This window comes from Quercus lobata, chromosome 10, assembly GCF_001633185.2.
Source record: "Quercus lobata isolate SW786 chromosome 10, ValleyOak3.0 Primary Assembly, whole genome shotgun sequence".
Taxonomy (NCBI): Eukaryota; Viridiplantae; Streptophyta; class Magnoliopsida; order Fagales; family Fagaceae; genus Quercus; species Quercus lobata.
Window position 1 is genome coordinate 50,511,832 of NC_044913.1, and position 20,649 is coordinate 50,532,480.

Here is a 20,649-nt window from a genome sequence, read left to right on the forward strand (position 1 = left end):
ACTAACTTTGTAGTCCTATTGTTATTATTATTATTTTTATTATTTGTTTTTTCTTTAACTTTCATACTTCTGAAGCTCATATACGTTGTGTTGATTTTTCGAGCAGAAGAGTAAAGACCCATGTGAGGGAGTCGTTACATAACACTGACACCCTAACACACATAACTTTTTCGTAGAGTAGGTTGATTCATCCTTAAGTGTCCCTATTTAAAAAACTATGTGGTGGTCCATATGTGAATTGTGATGCATTGCATTTTCTTTTTTCATTTTACTTTTTTTCTTGTCTTTTTCACTCGTTCTATCTGGCTGAACTGTATGGTAGAGGAAGTTTAGCTATTGAAAAAAAAAAAAAAAAACTTCAGACTGGGAGGTATAAATGCAAGCTTGTAGGAGCATTGGAACATAATTTATAAGAAGCTTTAAGAAAGCAAAGAGACATAATTTCTAAGTTATTTAATCACTTATCCTTTTTTATTGAATACTTATACAGCTCCGAAACTGAAGTATCCATGCAAATCATCAAAAGCAAACAAACTTTTATGTAAAACTGCTGCAATATTCCGATTACTATCGGAAAATTACATTAAAATTGAAAACAAGATTAACTACAACTATAGTAGGAAACAAGGTTTACCACGCTTTAATTAATTCCTTAGTGACAATACATGTAGTCATGTTGTCACTTATTCAACCAACCCATTGAGTAATAGGTCATGGCTTAGAATCTCTTTTATTCAACCATGGTGTAAAACATCTTATACTTAGAAGAACCAGAGATTGCAAAGCCACAGTGAACCTGTAAACCCTAATTCCAAGCTTTCTCTTAGACATTTTTCGACGAATGTCAGTTACAACCCCGGTGGCCACCTCGTTGAGCTCCTTCACTGACCTTCGTAACTTGTATTTGAAACCATTTTCTTCTGAGAAATGATAACTGTTCAGAAATGCCCGTCTTGCATACCAATAATCGCGATCATGGCGACGACCAATTCCATAATTTTCTTGCCAATTATCAGTGAGCTGAAGGGCTACATTGGTACGTTTTTCGGACCAATAATAGGACATAGTGACTGGACGGACTTTGGCATGTTGAGAATGTAAGTGAAGCATTTATATAGGAGTATGAGAACAATGCAATTTCTTCTAATTAGAAAAAAAGGGATAGTAGTTAAACCACAGAGAAAATGTGTTTTGGGTTGGTGGCTTTGGTTGCACCGAAGATTTTGTAACCTTTACAACCGATTTCTTTAACACTCTACACCCAGAAAAAAACAGAAGAATGGGAAAAACACTTTTGGAGTGTCTCTTCAATGGTTGATATGGTTAGGTAATTGTTAGTGCTAAGAAGCTACAAGAAATTACTTGAATAGAAGTATGTATCTTTCAAGAGATTAATCTTCTTAACGACTTTCCCGCATCAGACCAAATAGGGAGTCATTACATCTAGGATGATGTTATTAATTGTTATTTCAGAAAGACCTTTTACCTAATCCATTAGTGTGGCATTCACCAACTCTAGAATGCTGTCAAATTTGTGTAGGACTATATGAACCATAATCCTATCGGATTTTTTTTTTAAGTAATTTTTTATTTTTTATTTTTAAAGACCCCCCTAAATATGTGTGTACATAGAAAGAACAACATCATCTTTTTTTTTTTCTTTTCTTTTCTTTTTTTGTGGTGATAGTCAAAGGAATGACAATTAATTGATATGAAATTTAATACAATCTTTTTCGTAACAAGAATACATCATCTAAAATAGGATTGCCAAAATATTAATTTGACTAAAAGTTATTAAATATTATGACTGCACCATTTGAGTGAGTTGGTAATCTCCCCATATATACTAAAAGTATAAGTATTTTAATCATGTAGAAAAAAAAAATTTATTGAAGACTAATGACTAGATTAATTTAAAACTCTCTCACCTCTACAACAAGCATAGGGATTGAGATAAGCTTGGACTTTGGGAGCAATGGCCCTCCCATTTTTTTTTATTTTAAAATATTAGTATTATATAGTATTAATTTTAGCAATTTTATTCTATAAAATTACACTTTGCCCCCCTCCTACAATATCATTGGTTTTTTAAAGAGTAATACTATAATTACAAATTTTTCTATAATATTTTTACAAACTGTTAAAATAACCAATTCTTATTAGTTCGTATCTGGGCCCACCATTTGTATTACTTTTTTTTTTACTAATATCCACTCACTACATCAACAATTTATTATAAAATAATAAATTGTATCTTTTAACATTTTTTTCCTCATTTTAAAGGCCATAAAACTATTTATAGATATAAAATTTAAAACAATGTATACAAGTCCAGAACAATTAACGCAACAACAAAAATTATCAATACAAAAATTAAAAACAATTAATCTCAACCAACTAATTTTACTCAAAACAAACAACTCAACCCTTTAAAAAATTTCAAACAAAATAATTTTGTCCTTAACTAGCAACAAACAAACGCAAAAAAATAAAAATAAAAAACCCTCAACGTCTAAGCTGCAAAGCCGGAGGCGAGAGTCACCGCACACAACCAACAGGAGAACTACCCTCCTAAATCCAAGTCCTGACTTCTCACTTCATCCCTTTACAAGCACTGAGCTTAATAACAAGTAGATTCTTATCTTAATTAAAAAAAAAAAAGTAGATTAATATTTTGCCAAGTTCATCGTGTCTTTTATATGCTTAACAAGCCTATGAAATTTCATGCAAATCTAATATTATATATCATCCAATTCAACATTAAATTGCTTGATATATTTTTTAAATAAAAATACCATAATTTAAAATTTTATTTTTTAAAATGCGAGAGTTTCTTCTAATCATCGGTTATCTTAATATTTGGAATTTGGCAAGCAAGATAGGTATGTGTTGTCATAATCATATACTTCAATGGCAGATTTGACAAGATATTGATATTATGAAAAAATTTGCAGTGATGTAAGTGTTACACAAAATCAAAATGTCGACATTTTAAAGTTATTATATGGTATTGGTCATGGTATTAGGTGGAGACATTTTTCTCAACCAAAAAAAGGTGGAGACATTGTGCGATTGTGATGCCACCGTTAACAATAACTATAGATTTGTGGCTCGATGATCACTAATCCTATTCAAATAAATGCAACAATGATGACGAAATGCTTATGCTGATTGCTGAATAATTAGCAATTTTTTTTTTTGATTATTTAATGGGCTTTTCTCTCCTTCGTGTTTCAAGGCAAAACAATCTAGACTTGGGCTTTTCTCCTTTTGAAAAAAAAAAAAAAAAAAAAAAACAAAAACTTGGGTTTTAAGCTTTTATTTTACTTTATTCTTGGGTTGGGCAGTGATAGGTTTGTGATGCTAACATTGGAGGTCGAGTTGAAGGAGCCCATAGTGAGCATAAGTTAGTAGTGATTGTAACAATTTGGTTTTTTCTTTTCATTCTACCAGAGCACAAAATTTGAAAGAAAAAAGAAATCAAAGTTGACAAGATTGGTAGGGTATGCTTTAAAATTGTCTAACATTGAATGGGTTAGGAGTTGGGACACAAAATTGAAAAGACTTATCAAGAATTTACACAAGATTGATAAACATTTGTCAAGAATTTTGTCTAGATTTCCTATATTTTTTATGAGAAGAACTAGAGTTCAATTTTTCCCTACCTATTTATTGTAACAATTGAATTTAAAAAAAAATGACAAGCTTTAACACTTGTGGTTATTTATTTTTAATAGTTTGGATAAACAAACTTACTAATTTTACAATAAATTTCTTACTACTTCATTTTTTTTGTTATTTTTAAAAAGAAGAAGATGACATTTGAAATAGAGTTGCAACTTACAACAACTATTGCAAAAATACAAATTGGAAAATGTTAATTACTACCAATTTTACTATAAATAACTTTATTACTAACATCTAAAGGAGAAGTATAGGTTTCAAATCTCTTTTATTATAATTATTTTCTTTATAATTCGATGATTATAAGGGATGAAGGGGGGGGGGGGTTAAACCCTATATATCTTCGTGTAAACATTCGGAGATACCAATTGAGCTACAAAACTCTTAGTCCTATTGTTGTAACTATCAAATTATTTATACTATATAAGACCACAAACTGACATGACATGATCCATGTACATCAAGCGATAAAGCCCTTAACCTTGTGGCATAGCCTAATGGTAATAGCATATTTTATAGTATCTTGTGTATGTGGTTCAAATCTTATCTACCCCTCCCCCACTATCTATCTAAAAATAAAAATTTGTGTACACTAACTTGAGAATTTTAAAGTATACTCTCTAAATTTATATAGTTTTTATGAAAATCTACTAAATTTACGAAATAACTAAATATATGAATCAAATTCTAACATTATTATTATTATTTGTAGGGATAAAGGGCTCAAATATGGGTATTGGGCTGTGAGTCGTGTCCGAGGACATCAAGCAATCTGAGGACAGGTAATAGTGATGGAGACCTACAAGACAGTGGTTCATGGAAGGAGTTCGATCATAAGGATTGGAAATGTTGTCCAAGGAGAAGTACCTCCTGGGCTAAACAGAGTAGAGGTCATAAGTCCGACCTTTCGTCAAGAACAAGGCACCAGATGATCATACTGGCAAGGATAAACATCAGGTGGGGATAAGATAAAAGAGAGCTGAGAAATATCTGAGAAGAAAGTTGCTACCACCGCATTGAATACTCTGCAGCTAACTTCCTAGCCGCATTAATATGGAGGAGATACCTAAACAATAACATTCAGCCTTACAACTACCCACAAAGACTTTCGGAAGATGCTTATGGGACAAGTATCAAAGCCAACAATCTGATCTACATGTGGAGGGCTAAGATGGAGTGAAGAAGGGGAATATAAAGAAGAAAAACCCCATTACAAGGGGATCATCAGATAATCTGTACAAAAATCACTCTACACTCAAGAACTGTAATTGTGGTTAAGTCTAGGAGAAATATATAAGAACAACATTTCTCAGACTTTGTTGAGGAGGATTTTCCTTGTCCAAAACTGTTTGTTTATACTTTCCAATAACAATTAACCTACTGTGATTATTATCCACCTCACTCATTGAAAGTTCAGTTTCAAACCCACTCTCTACAAATTCATTGTTTTGGACTCTTTAGACCTCTGATCGTTTCATTTGGGCTTTGAGAGCAAAACGTATCCTTACGTTAGTGTTAGTGTTAGTATTATTATTATTATTATTATCATCTGAAAGAATGAAAAGAAAAAAGGAAAAATGTTATGGTACTCTAGCTTTATGCTCACTACGGGCTCCTTCAATTAGGCCCGATTCTTTTTTTTTTTTTTTTTTTTTTTTTTTTTTTTTTTATTTATTTATCACAGACCTACAGCAGCCCAAGCTTAGACTAAAATGGAAACCTAAAAGCCTAAACCCTGACCTGATAGATCCACACAAGTATATCTCTTGCAATCCCTTGTTTTTGTCTTATGAGTCATATTAGGTATGCTTTTAAGATAATTGTTAATAAACTAGATTAGACAAGTTTTAACACCATTATTATGAAAAATATATAAAGTTGTCAAAAAAATTAATTGTTTTAGCATTTTTCCTTAATATTTGTTAAAATGGGTCCTAAACCAATGCCCTTAGGGTATTTGTTGACATTTTCTTTAAAAAAAACCCTTTAAAAAAAGATAAGAAAATATTGTCCTGCAAAATAAAATAGAAAATAATCATACACTTGAGATGCGACTTTTCATAATGACAAATTATTCTCACAATATAATAAAATATAGATATTTAAATTATTACTATGAGGTTTCTAAATTTTTTTTTTTACTATGAGACATCCGATTAAGTCAAATACTTCAATATTATATGAAATGGTGTATTGATAATATCGCTTTTGTAATTACTTTTTGAGTGGAACATGTTATCTATGGGACTCAAATCCCTTGAATTCAAGTAAATTTACAATCAAATTTGAACAATCTTAATTGTTCAATTTACAATTACTAATTACAATGATTTCCTACTAATTAAAAAGGATTATTCATTAATTGTTGATGAAAGATAATTTTTCATGGACAAATAACCAACGTCCATGATCTTTTCTTGATTAAAAAAAAAAAAATTATAAAGCCTTATTCTATATTTTCTTACTTTGTGGGTGTTATATTACGCAAGCCAAAGCCTTGATTTATAAATGATATACATCATGGGTCAAAGCCCTTAAAAAAAAAAAAAAAACACAAAGATTGAAGCTTTTTATTTTTTTGATAGTATAGTTACAAATTACAATGGAAATACTCTCTCGGATAAGTACAATTTGATTTTTTTATTTTATTTTTAAGATTCGGTGCAATTTAATTTTTTTTTTAAACATATATCAAAGAGGACTAATAAAATGTTATAAAAAAAAGAGGGCTAATCAAAAACCAAAAAAAAAAAATTGAACTAAAAAGCTCTTTTATTTTTATTTTTTATGGGGAACTACAAAATTCTTGTCACAACCAAAATCTTTAAAGTTTAAACCCATATTAATAAATAATCACTCACTTCTCAAAAAAAAAAAAAAAAAAAAATAACTCTTTGTTTTTTAGCCCCCCAAAAAAGTAATAAAATATAGTAAAATAAAACAAAAGAAGGACATTTTAGTCATTTTGATAATTTAACGTTTGCAAGTTCATATATTTTATTTTGATACGGTGCAGAAACTAGGAAGTCCCAGAAAATCGAAGTGCCAACGAAGAACTCGAATCGATTGGGAGCCAAAAGGTGAGCCTTTTCTGCATCAGAACCCTAATTCCGTGCTTATTTGATCCAGCAAACCCTTATTCATATAATCACCATTGAAACAGAAATCTGAATCGAATTTTTTTTTACATTGTTGTACATGAAACTTTTGTGCACCTTTTTGGAGATTCACTGAGAAAGATAAGTTTTTGGATAGATTTTCAACAAGCCCAGTTCTCAGATTGGTGGTTTTGGTCCATTTTAATATTGGGGTGTGTAAATTTTCGTGTATTTGGGGTTTTCTCGATCTGGGTCTCTTAAAATTGATGAACTTTGAGTTGGGTTTTACATGTATAAGAAGGATTTCTAAGTTTTCTACGAAGCCCTTTTATTGTGAGGCTTTGAAGAAGCTCTATATCATGTTTTTGTTGTACCAAGATTTATTTGTCATTGTTATGTAATACAGGCATTTAGCTTGAAGTATTGTAGAGAGGGAAAAAGAGAAAGTAAAAGGGGTTGTTTATAGATGGGGAAGCCTTTGCTCTATGAGATCTTAGAAAAACCAGCCACAAGTTGTGTTATAGGAGTATGTAGTGCAATATGGTTTTACATACAGAAGAAAAATATTGGTTATTCACATGTGGGTTTGAGTTATGAAACCTCCATTGAAGGGCACCATTGGAGGATAATAACCTCAGCATTTTCTCATATAAGTGTTCTTCATCTTGTTTTTAATATGAGTGCACTTTGGAGTCTTGGAGTAGTGGAACAGTTAGGGAATATGGGCCTTGGTGTGGCATATTATCTTCAGTATACACTTGTCTTGGTTGTGTTATCAGGCGTGTTAGTTTTGGGGATGTACCATGTGCTGATCCAAAGGTTCAAGGTCGAGTATTTTCGGAGAGTGACAGCTGTTGGATATTCTTGTGTTGTTTTTGGGTGGATGACGATTCTTGCTGTGAAGCAACCTTCTTCAAAGTTGGACCTTTTCGGGTTTCTTTCGCTTCCCATTAGTTTTGCACCATTTGAGTCACTCATTTTTACTTCAATTATTGTTCCACAAGCAAGTTTTCTTGGGCATTTATCAGGAATCATTACTGGGTATGCTATTGCATGGGGTTTGATTCATGGGATGAACAACTACTGGGGAGTTTCTATGTTGGGATGGACAGCGCTTATGTTTGTGTTCAGTTTGAAGCGATCTGGTGCTTGTGATTTCAACTTTCTTGAGATCGAATCTGTTACAGATCCTTCCTTGCCATCTGTGAGGTTTATGGCATCAGGTAATGGTAGGACCTTGCAGATGAGTTCTTTACCTGTTGGAGATGCTGAAATTGTGTAATTTCTAGTCTAGATCTTATCATATCTTATTGATGCGGGCTTGGCTCACTCAGAATTTTTTTATTGCTTGATTTTGATTTGTCAGACTAGACAACTACACATGAAAATGCTAATATGTCCATGGTTCCTGCAACCATATTGTATTGTTATATCCTAAGGTAATGCAAGTTTCAGGTGCTACTCATCAACTTATTGAATTGGCAGGTGCATGTTTGTGCTACTCAATGCCGCACAGAAGACTCTTGTTCATTGTCATTTAGTTGCAAAATTCATTGTGTTCAATTATAAATTGTAGCTCTGTTTAGTTAATATCCTCCATATTCTGTTACAAATGTTTTCTCTAAGAAATGAAAGGAATTTGTTTACAACATTGACCGTGCATTTGTAGTCGGTCTTTTGTACAATTAAGAAGCCTAAAGACAGAAAGCCATGCCCTTTTTTTATTATCTATTTTTTACTTTTTATTTTTTATTTTTTGTAGATTAGGTTGAGAGGTCGTATCATATTGAGTTACACATGGCATGCTATTTGGGTAAAATGAAACTTCAAAACATATCCGGTTATATGACAGTGAACCAGCAGTCTGGCCACTCTCTGCTTATGTGACCTTGCCAAATCATATGGTTTGGCATAAATTTTTTGGTGGTGCTATCCTTGATGCGTTTCTGTTGGAACTTGTATGATCAAGCTTTGATTTGGCAATGGCTGTTTGATTCTGTTGGTGACGTATGTTGTGTGACCTGGGTGACTGATAACTGTTTTGCCTTTATGTGTTTCACAATGGAGCAATCTTGTGGATATCTTTGCAAGGAAGCTTTTGTGGCAGCGGGGTGATGATAGAATTTATTTACTGTAGAGAAGCCTTTAAGTGTCAGATTTGTTATTTAAAACATCTAGTAAATGTTTCTGTGGACAAATTCTTGCTGAAAATATAAACCCTTGATTAATTCCAGCTGCAATCTGTTCTGTATCCCAGCTCAAAATTTCCACCTTCTCTATGAAGACAGGAGGATGTGGTGGAAAGGACTGTTCCTCTGAAATCCATATAGAACTTCAAGTTAATGATCTGTGCTATTTCAATTCATGAATTAGTCTACTTTGAGGTTACTGCATTTTCAAATACTTTTTAGTTGTTTAATTGAAATGCAATCACCAGATAAAACTTCCTTTTACCATTTTGGTATAATTACTTAAATAAGATTGAACCTTTAACAGAGAAATAGATTGGAGAGCTTGCATGCTCCTAAACAGCCCAATTGACAAAGTTGGTCTTTCACTTGAATCTTTGATGTAGACCTTATCTGAGAAGTTGCATATTATTGTTATTAATGTCACAATTCCCTTCCTTTCTTTTGCCTTCAATTGTCTTAAAGGGTGTACATAAACCTATTTTTGGTTCCAAGAACATGAGAAGTACTTCCATAATGCTTTTGACAGAGCCTTTGCTGGTGCAGGAAATGATGGTAATTGTCTTTGCTATGACTCAAAAGTTAAGACATGATTAACAGTGGAAAAGAGGACTGGTGAAGGATGAAAATTTATACAATATTTCAAGAACAATGCTCTTTCCTCTCACCTAAATTGAATTAGTGGGATCTAATATTATGTAAGAGGAGAAAGTATTGCACCCAAAATCCTGAATAATTACTCTAGAATAATTACTGATGAAGAAAATTGTGATGCTGATAATTTAATTTTGATGTCGTAAATAAGACAATAAATGTTAATGATGTACTTGCTTTCAAAGATGGTTCTGAAGAGGCTTAGAGTTGGTAGTTTGTATGTAGACGAATAGCTTTCATATGTTGTCTTAAACATAGGATTTGCCTGAATTATGCAAATCTTTTACCAACTAAATTAGCAACTTTATACATGTTATACATAAAAGAAAGTTCATCTTCAATGAGATAAATGTCATCAGCATAGTGTCGGCTGAAAGTTATGGACCAGCCAGGGCAAAAGCATAAACCATGACTTCAATTACACTTTTCTCTTTACTTCTTATGTTGTCACGCAAACTTTTAAAACCATATTTTTCTTCATTAACATTATATCAATTGTTTTTAAATTTTTTGAGTAATAAAAATAGTAAATTGTTATCTGTCAGTTAAATTCTATAAGAATTCCTAGTTTTCTTATTGGATTAAAGTAATCCATTTTTGTTTTTAAAAAATGATCAAGTCTAATTTAACAACAATGGCATATATTTTCTACAAATTTTTTTATTGAACATTTTTATTTATTAATACTTATTGAACAATCACTCTTTTCACGATATTTCGTGTGCATTACATGAGTCAAAGACAATATATATAGAAACTGGTGAAATCTGAGCAAAAAATGGATTTTGTTTCTGTGCCTAACATAGCTTTAGACTAATCCGTCCGAGCATTTAAAAACTACAAAAGCTTGGATTTACTCGAGAAGATTTTGGGTTTACTTCATTGAAGCGTGTTGTTTTATATGTATGACATGATGGTAGATACGTTTGATTAATGAAATAATGTTGTTTTACATGTTAAATGAAGCCTCTCTAAGCAACACCATTCCATATAAATGGTGTCATACAATTGTGGACCACAAAAATGGCATCGTTTTGTCTGGAAATCACGAAGGAGAACCACTAGGAAATTGATACAATGTCGTGGAATTTAAGAAACAAACATCAGAAACATCTACCAACAAGGAAACAAGCCACATGTTACGTAGCAATGCTTTTGCAGCAAGTGTCTCCAACTTTTATATAGAGATTAAAAATAAAATGAAATCAGATATATAGTATATGAAGTTATAAACACCCCAAGATGTTACTTCAAAAAAAGAAAAAGAAAAGCAAAACAGAAATTTCAATAATATTGTAAGAGACACATCCTTTCTAGATCTAATCCCCAAAATGCCTCTCTCTCTCTCTCTCTCTCTCTGTGAGTATAATCAGTAGAATATTGCACAATGGAATGCTACACTACATTGCATAATTATATATATATATATATATATATATCTATATCTCAAGGCATAACTTAGTATTTATAATATTGGGAAGCCTATGCTCTACATTTGTTGAGAGTAAAACTTTGTCCTTTTACTTGCATGATACAAAGTCTTGTCTTTTGACTTTTTTCTTGGTTGAATGTGTAAATCGTGGAATATTGCATAGTAAAATGATACACCACATTGCATAATAGAATGTACATAGTGGAATGTACATGATGCATTATGAATTATGATGTATATAATGGGATGTACTATTTTGCAAGATGCATTATGATGCATTATAGATGGAATTACGTATTATTATTGTCGTGTTGTGTTGGCAAACACTATTTAGGTTTATTGCTGATAATATTCCCAATTTTTACACGGGATTCAACATGATTTCTATGATTACAAGTAACTAGTTTCTTGTTTTCTTTGTTTTCGCAATGGTTTGGCCAACAAAAACAAAGTAAAATTACAATAAATGGGAATATATATATACTCCCTTCTCATTAGACTTTAAAACACAATCTTTTTTGAAGTTAAGTTTGTAGCATTTTAACTCAAGCCATGTTTAAGTTCTAAACTGCAACAGTGCAATTATCAACATATAAGTTACATGTTACCTCCTAAGTCCTAGTCAATCATAAAATGTTGTCATTCTCAGAAAAAAAAATAAAAAAAAAAAGAAAAAAAGAAAAAGAAAAAGAAAAAGAAAATGTTATGTCATTTAGGCATTTTGCATCTTTACATCTGCCTCCCTCCTATCCTATCACCCATTCATTCATTATAAAAGATTAATGTACAACAAATACCTTTCTATTTTAAGGATCATCATCATTTGCCTAAACAAGTCACTTATTCATTCATTAAAAAAAAAAAAAAATTAATGTACAATAAATTCATTTCTACTTTTTTTATACCATTATTTAATGAAATGAAACAAGATAATAGTACATTATTATTATTATTATTATTATTATTATTTTTGATGAGAGATAATAGTCCGTGATTAGTGTAGCATAATGGAACCAAAATCTTTTGAGAGATAATATTTCACCAATTATAAAGTGTCATATGTTGGTTTTTTTTTAAAAGTAAAATGATGGAAGCCATCTCACCTCACTAACTCAAAGCCGTTAAATTATTGTTTGACAATCCTAGATAGGCACCCCTAACTCGTCCTAGACGGCTAGACTCTAGAGCTCCAGTTTTCAGAGACTCCAACAATCAACAGATCAAATAATCAATTTGGTACTAAGTCAAAGCACAAGTTCTTTGTAGTAGGTTTGTAAATAAGTGTGGGTGTGTGAGATTAAGCCCCATTAGTAACATTTTGTCATCTCAAACTAAGAAAGTGAGATTGTTTCTATTAGTTTGAAAGATAAGACATGGATTTGAAGGCCTGCTAGATTTGATGCCCTCGTAACTATTTAGTGTTAACTATTCCTTGTTGAGCTTAAAGATGAGGATAAAGCCCCTTGGCAAGCTACTAAATTTAGGAAGTTTTCTTGTGCGACAACATATGCTAAGATTAGAGATAAATCTAGTGAAGTTGAGTGGTGGAAGCTGCTTTGGTTCCATTTAACTATCCTGAAGCATTTGTTTATTGGTTGGTTAGCTGTAATCAACAAGCTGTCCACACGATATAGAATGGCCAAGTGGGGCTACTTGGGTGAATGCTTATGTGTTTTTTGTAGAAATTGCCTTGAAAGTAGAGATTGTATCTTCTTTAGAAGAATTTGGGATGACTTGATGAAGTTGTGTCTAGTTTCAAATGCTTAGTTTGTGTGGGAGGATTTGATTGCTTGGGGGGCTAGAGAGTTAAAAGGGAAGGGGTTGAGAATAATAGCTTGCAAACTTGCTTGGTGGGCAACAATCTACCATATTTGGCTGCAAAGAAATGCCATAGTTCATGAAGAAAGAATTTGGACAGAAGAATAGCTAAAGAGAAGCATCATTAAGGATGTAAAAGCTAGGTTGTGGTTTAAAACCAAGTTCAAGAAGTCAGTTTTGAATGCTACCATCTATTGTAATTGTGTTTTGCCAAAGTGCTAGTCTATGTGCTGCTGTGCTAAAGGTACTGGTTGGGATGCCATATGGATGTTTTGTTTAGTTGTTAGTGCAGTAGTTAGTGTGTTTTGCTTTGCCATTTGTTTTGGCTTGCTTTGGTTTTATGGTTAGTTCTGTTTTTGGTTGCTGTAGCAGGGAGGTTTCCCTTTGCTAGTTTATTTTGGGTTTTTCCTTTGTAATTTGTGTTTTATTTCTATAAATATAAAGCTGAATTACCCAATAAAAATAAAAATAAAAATGACATGCGACACTTGTTGTGAAGCATATTAATGGAGCATACATTAGATATGTCGACTTAACACTTTTTTCTTCCCTTGACTGAAATAATAAAAATCTTATTAAAACAAAGAAATATATACAGCAGTAAGACGCCAATACGGATTATCCAACCTTTTGGCCAATAGACTTTAGCTAGTTTCGAGTCATATTTCCCATAAGACAACTCAACAATGACATACATAAAATTAATAGGCCAAATAGAGAACAATTTTATGCATGCACCCAACTAACAAGAAGAGGGTACCATTTGAATTATAGCTCATTGAGAATTTATTTCTTATTTTTTTAATAATAATTCTATAGTTGGGGAAAGGGGGGAAATTGAACCTTGACGTTTCATTTGAAAATAGCAAAAGGTACCAGTTGAGTTACAAGGATGTTGGGTCATTGAGAAATATGAATTAAAAAAAAAAAAAAAAATCAGTTTAGCATTTTTGTAGGTGATTTTTAGGTTAGGTTTTTTCTGAAACAAAAATTTTCAGCTACAACTCTTTGCATAACTTGCTGACTGGCTTAGACAAAACACAAACCAATAGACAACCTCAATGTTCTAATATAGCAGTAGAATTGCAGAACCACTGTTTTACATTAATGAACGTGGATCTGACTTGCTCTATTCATGCATAGTCAAAACAAAACAATCGCAATAAAAAAAAAAAAAAATCATTTGAATTAGGAACCAGCTCAAATAAAATTCAATAGCAATTTTGCTTCAATTTAATCGAATGGAATTCAATAAATTCTACTTATGATAAAATCCATTACAAAAGAAAATGCTACTGTCCTTAATTTTTTTTTTTCTTTTTCTTTTTTCTCTTTTTGGGGTAGGCTTATATACTTTCTTAGCTTTAAACAATAAACAATAAAACAATTACTATACCATATTCCTAAAGCCAATAAATCTAAAATCCTGCTAATGAAGAAGATGCCTAATGGACTTGCCTATGGTCATACAACTTACCCAAGGGACTGATATAACTTGAGAGAAGCAGACAGCATGACTAGGAGTCAACATAAATTTCGCTTTCACCTTGCTGTTGTTGATCTGCCAATGAATATTATGTCATCAATCATAAAATGTATGGTCAAAAGGAGGAGATGAACAATATAAGAAAACATTTAGATAGCCAGTTTTGTATTTGAATTAGTAAATACAAAACAATCAAGATCTAGAAAAATGGAATTGCCAACAAATGCATACTAGACATAATACATTTCCTTGTAGTTTTTCCTACAAAAAGGAAACTAAGAAAGCTTGCCGTGAAGATTTGCAAAAGAACCCTGGTAAATCTAGAGTAGATAACTAAATATCTCTATGGAAAATTCCATAAAACAATTACAAAAGACAAGAAACCTAAACACAAAAACAAAGTCAAGACTCAATACAGAGTGGAAGAGGTTGATTAATAAAAAGTATCAATGAAGAATTTGCGCAACAGGAGGTGAATCAGAGATGCATATTCAATTTATTTCTAGAAAGGTAACTTACTAAAAAAAAGTGCAACATTTTTATTGGGGGAGGGGGCAGCAAGAATTTTAAAAATCTAAAACTTATTGTGTGTGTGTGTTTGATAAGTATCTATAATTTTTTTTTTTTTTCTTCTTTTGGAGAATCCTATAAACTTCTTTCAAAAAACACAAAAACCATAAAGACTCGTGCACACATCAACATAAAAAGAGTCAAAAGTTTTTAGGAAGCATCTGGTAGAGCTAGATTCATAGAACCAAATTATTAGTTCTATTCACACAGTCAAAATTGAAGAAGTTATTGATGTGATCATCATTTGTTACACTTACCATTTCTTCAGGCCTTTGAAACTGTCTTCATGATCGACACCCCCATTAGCATGTACTGAGCCAGTGCTAGAGCCACTTTCTTGGGCACCAGGATGAAGAATGTTGGAAAAACCCTGCCCAATTGACTTCCACAATCGTGTAGATAGAGACGACTGCAAATTAGCATCGCTTCTATCAGATGACAATTCAATTGGCTGAGCCGAGGCAAGGTTTAGCTCGGAAAATCTTACAGCACCTAATATTCTTTCTGGAAGCTCTGATTCCGTTTGGCTTTCAATGAGAAAGGCTAGGTCAACAGTAAGTGTTGTGATGTAACCAATAGCCAGATGAACTATGGCACTTGCAACCATGGAGGATCCAATATCTACATCAACTTCTAAGAAATTCTCTGCTGAACAGTACTTACAGGAAAGTGCACGCCCAATTATGCATATGGCCTGCTCCCCAACTGCTGTTCTCACAATCCAAGGACCCTTGACAATGTTGGCTATCAATTTAAGCCTAGACATCCTAAATGCATCGTCGCCCTTCAAGAATTGATCCATCAAAGATCCCTCCGGAATAGGGTTGACTGCAGCAAAATATGCCACAGCACTATAATTTTCCTTGCTTGGGACTTGTAGATTGAAAGCCCAAACAAAAGGCTTATTGCCTTCTGGAAACTCGTCCTCGATAACCTTCCTAACTCGGTTGTTTGGATCATTCAAGACCTCCGCAATCTTTGTGGAGCTTTTAATCCAATCAAAGCCAATAGGCTTTAGAAGATATTCACCAGCGGGAACTTTAACTCTGGTTGAGAAGTACTCTGGACCTCTGACCATGAACTTGTCTGCAGGTGGGGAAGCCCAGCCATTTGGACAGTTATCTGGCTCGAGAAGTGGAACAGCTCCCTCTGATCTGATTCTCCCTATCCATTCAAGCTCACTTTTATGATCAGCACTAGCCATGTGATATCCTATTAAGGCAGCAATCTGTCAGGTAAAAGAAAAAAAAATTAAAGAAACAAAAAGATGTAAGAAATATTTACTGGCCTCAATTATTTTATGCTTCTATTTCTATTGTGTTTGACAAATATTACAAATTCCCCCATACAGTAGACAGATATGCTTAGCAATGAAAGATGCCCAAAAACTGCAAAAATGTCCTGTTCAAAGAAAAGATATCTTTAGAGAGTTATAAAACGACATCTTCCACCTGTCTCCCACACTCGCCTGGAGACTAGTAAAAGATCTCACTTTCATTTAATTAAATTATATGCATACTATGAGGCTCTTACACATTTTTAACAAGTTTACATAGTTATTACTTTCAAGACTGTTATACTATCTACGACTGTTTTTTAGTTGAGAAAACCAAATAACCATGTCCCTCTGTAGACTATTGGGACTCATTGCACTATACAAACTACATTACTAGTCTGAGACATTGACAAATTCATGCAGCCTCTAAAAGAGCTAAAATACAACTGATTGTTCTCCTTCAACCTCTTGACAAATGCACTTATATTATAGACCCACAGCAGAAACTCAAAGAGAAAGAAAAGAATATGAAACATTGAGCTTCAGCACTAAATCGCTGAAACTTTTTTTTTTTTTTTTTTGGGGGGGGGGGGGGGGGGGGTGGCAATTCTTCCACTTTTTCCACTTCAAATTGTGAGGACTGCAAAAATAAGTACATGATAGAGAACAAAGCAGGAAAAGTGAAAGTTGTAACATTAAATGTGAGAGATCAATCATTAAAGCTTTATCTTATTACAAATAATCATATCTATGGATCATACTTCAGAAAGATTATTACAATCCAGGAGCTTGAAGAGAAACCCACAATCTAACTACTAACCAAGTGTCTCACTCTTAGGAACGTGGCAATTTCAAGATGATAAAAAAGAAGAAGAAAGAGACATATAAAGTCCAATATTGTTATCCTAGAAACAAAATGTCTACTTTTTTATGGCATTATATTTATAAACCACAAAAAGTACAAGAATATTAATGTGTATCACTATCACAAAAGCAATCTCGTATCAAGCAAAAAAAAGAACCTTGCCTTAACCAAAAAGCAAACATGAAAATAATTATAAATAAATAAATGTTCTTCAACAAACCCTTCTAAACCGAATTCACATATAAAATTTCCTCTGTCTACATGGATAGCTTTGAAGTTTGAACACCATATATGTCTGAACCTTGTATTACTATTACTTATTAACATGTTATTTGCTTTCAGAATTCATGAAAAGCATTAATAAAACAACCAATCCAACAAGCATAAATCCTCAAATACTACCTTACATATTTGCAGACATATCAAACCAAACCAACACACATGTTTCCATGCACAAACTTAATCAAGCTATCAGCTAAATCATATCCAAAACCATAAAAAATAAAAACCCAGAAATCAAGAATCTTTGTAAATGGGTTTTAATGGGTTTCCTGTGTAGATTATGTTGAATAATTCACACGAACAAAAACACAATCTTTGTGAATCAATAATGCAGTATCAGAATAAAAAAAAACAAAATATTAAGCAAATAAATATTCAAACCTTGAAAGAAGTTTTCTCGGAAAACAATAAGGCTCTGTGCAAAAAGCTGAGACTGGAAAATTAGGGTTTTCAATCTGTGATTTATTTGGAGGAAGCTTCAGCTAGAGACTTTCCAAAAGCTTTTGTTTTATTGAAAATTTGATTATTCTCTTTACTAAGAAATAACTTTATTCTATTTGACCGGCAACCGGTCAAGGCAGATGAATATTCAACAGAAATGAGGGTTAGGGTGCGCAGGAGATGGAACTGCTAAACCGGTTGCAGGTGACAGACTAGCCGTTTTGACCAATTATGTAGTTTACACGTTTTCATTGGGTGATACATCTGATTAATTTTTAAATATTAAAAAAAGAAAGAATTATTGAGGTTTTTTCTATTTTCACAATTACGTTTTGGCCCTAAGGTGGGAATCACGTTGCAAACTTTTTTGAAAAATCTATTTTGGGAAAAGTTTATGCCCCAAGCAAGTAATCTATGCTTATGTCATCTAAAAAAAAAAAAAGTAATCTATGCTTATATTTTCCCCACGTAGCACACCAAAAAATAATGAGTTAGTTACACAAATGTAATTTGAAAGGCATGTGAAGTTATAAGTTGTAATTAACTCAATTGATAAAGTTTCTTGTATAGAGTATATAATTTCTTTTTTTTTTTAGAAAAAAAAGGACATTGATTTGAATCTTATTTTTTTTTTTTAAATGGTGTAATGACCTTATACTAAAAAGAAATTATAATGAATATATATTATAATTTTTTTTTAAAGTTTCAAATATTTCACCATGGAAAGGACATTATACATTTTAATCCTTCGTCATGGTTCCATAAATAAATAAATAAAATCCTTCATCATGGGAAGGGCCGACTAATTGATGTTTTAGTCTAATGATAAACAATAATCATCATGGAGTTAGTATCATAAGTTTCAAAGCTATCACTATGGAGAGAATATTGGATAACACAAAATTTAAATTTTATCATCTTGTCACTTATCCTAAAGCTTGTACGTTTTGTGATTTCAACCTCCAAACTTATTTGATAATGAGCTTAATGATGTTGGGAAGCCCACATTGCAATTGTAATTCTATTGTAATCCTTGTCATTAGTTAGTTACAAGTGATGGGATTTGGATTGAGTTAGTTAGAGTCATTGGCACATGTAACACTATAATCACATAGGTTAATAGGTGAGAGCCCATGCTTAATTAGTAAGCCAATAGGATTAAGTCGTGTATGCCCGATAGTAAGAGAGCTTGAGTTCTATAAATAGCATATGTATCCATCATTTGATATATCTTGAAGAATAAATAAATTCATCGTTTAGTACATTTTATTTATCTCTTAATATTTCTTTATAAAGGGTGACTACCTCAAATTAAACCAATTCTTCCCTACAATTTCCTATGATCTCATCCATCCCCATCAAATAAATATTGATATGTATTTTATTATACATTTTGAAGTCCAAATTTGAATTAAATAATAAGCATATATTTGAAGAAAAAGGCAATATTCAAATTGATTTTTTTGTCAAATAATTAATCCTAAAAACAGAATAGACGAATAATTTATAAGCATGAACCTCAAAAGATATAATAAAAACGTTGTGGTCTAGAGCACTAACATCTGGGGATGCAAAATATATATATATATATATGCATCTTTAAACACTACTTTATCTATTTTATCAACTCATTTTACAACTCACTTTATATCCCTGTTTTTATTTTACATACAATCAAATAAAATAATATAAACTACTTAATAAAATAATAAAAAGTATTCTTCTATCTCTCTTTTCTCCCACTATCTTTTTCTCTTCACACACAACCACAAGATTAAATATTATTATTTTTCTTTGCAACCTATGAATTAGGTAGCATATATGCAACCTTACTATTCATAGCTTGCAAATTTTTTTAAGTATACAAATATGGATGGAGTGAGTTTTTGTTGTTTTGAGTTGTAAAATAGCAACTAGGGTTGTTAACACCCTAATGATAATGCTAATCTATATTATATCTAAAAGTTGAGACGAAAAATTTAATATTGCTATACTCCTGTTGAACGACCTCATTAGCCATGTCATACTTAGAAAAAAAAAATTATGATTTTTCTATTTTATTTTATATAAAATAATCGAATATAGTTCATGGACAAACCTATTAATGCACTCCATTACTATTCAACATGTTACTATTCATTTGTTTTAAATGCAAATATTTGACTATTCAGCTATCCAAATTGATTTCAACTTTTCATTTTCTTCTTTCTAATTTCAAGTAATTGTTAAAATTGAATAATTTATTATTTTTTTAGTGGATATATGCACATGTTTGACTATTCATTACAAATGTAACTATTTATTAGATGCAAATGTTTGATTATATTCAACTACCCAAATTGATTTCAAATTTTTTTTTTTCTTCTTTCTAATTTCAAGTAATTGTTAAAATTGAATATTTAAACTTTTTATCTTCCTATTCTAAAAAAAAAAAAAAAAAAAAAAACTCTTCTTCTCTTCCTCCAACTTTTCCCCTCCCTCTTTACCTCTTTATCTCCCTACTACTCTTTATTTTACCGTTAAACTTCTTTCATCATTTCCTCTTTCTTATATTTTAACTCTTCTTGTCCCCATCTTATTTTGTATAAATTTGATCTCACTTATTCCATTTGTGGGTACTTGCCTTGCCATTAAGCAGTGTTTGTCCGCTTTGGGGAGCCAAGCCCTCACAAATTTGTCACGAAGGGGTGGGAATCTAGGATCTTCACCATTTTTGGCTTTACACCTTTGTCCAACATCGCCTAAGTAACCCTTCCACTTATACTTTATATGCCTTTGGAGCTTGCATGAGTGTACCACTACTACACATGTGTAGTAATGGTACACTCATGCAAGCTCCAAGGGCATATAAATG

At 32.0% G+C, this 20,649-nt stretch overlaps 3 protein-coding genes across 8 annotated transcripts; 1 reads left to right on the forward strand and 2 right to left on the reverse strand.

Moving 5' to 3' along the window:
- Positions 1–432: 432 nt before the first annotated feature.
- Positions 433–1,201, reverse strand: LOC115965432. Its single transcript, XM_031084660.1, has one exon. It carries the CDS (start codon positions 1,108–1,110, stop codon positions 712–714), a length of 399 nt encoding a protein of 132 aa, XP_030940520.1. The 5' UTR covers positions 1,111–1,201; the 3' UTR covers positions 433–711.
- Positions 1,202–6,705: 5,504 nt separating this feature from the next.
- LOC115965557 (RHOMBOID-like protein 13) lies at positions 6,706–9,793 on the forward strand. 2 transcript variants are annotated; one of them, XM_031084801.1, is made up of 2 exons: positions 6,706–8,005; positions 9,518–9,793. In XM_031084801.1, exons 1-2 carry the CDS (start codon positions 7,249–7,251, stop codon positions 9,562–9,564), a joined length of 804 nt encoding a protein of 267 aa, XP_030940661.1. In that variant the 5' UTR covers positions 6,706–7,248; the 3' UTR covers positions 9,565–9,793. The 2 variants fall into 2 exon arrangements, with proteins under 2 accessions (XP_030940661.1, XP_030940662.1); XM_031084802.1 differs by lacking the exon at positions 9,518–9,793 and adding an exon at positions 8,545–9,125.
- Positions 9,794–14,078: 4,285 nt separating this feature from the next.
- LOC115962599 (protein ENHANCED DISEASE RESISTANCE 2-like) lies at positions 14,079–17,879 on the reverse strand. 5 transcript variants are annotated; one of them, XR_004085476.1, is made up of 4 exons: positions 17,736–17,879; positions 15,424–16,143; positions 15,189–15,340; positions 14,079–14,436 (listed from the first exon to the last, which is right to left on the reverse strand). XR_004085476.1 is itself a non-coding variant. In XM_031081464.1 (3 exons), coding segments are annotated over exons 2-3 (948 nt in total). In that variant the 5' UTR covers positions 16,136–16,143; positions 17,736–17,879; the 3' UTR covers positions 14,079–14,435. The 5 variants fall into 5 exon arrangements, 4 of the variants coding, with proteins under 4 accessions (XP_030937324.1, XP_030937323.1, XP_030937322.1 ...); XM_031081464.1 differs by having other exon boundaries at positions 15,189–16,143; XM_031081463.1 differs by having other exon boundaries at positions 15,189–16,159; positions 17,736–17,861.
- Positions 17,880–20,649: the final 2,770 nt, after the last annotated feature.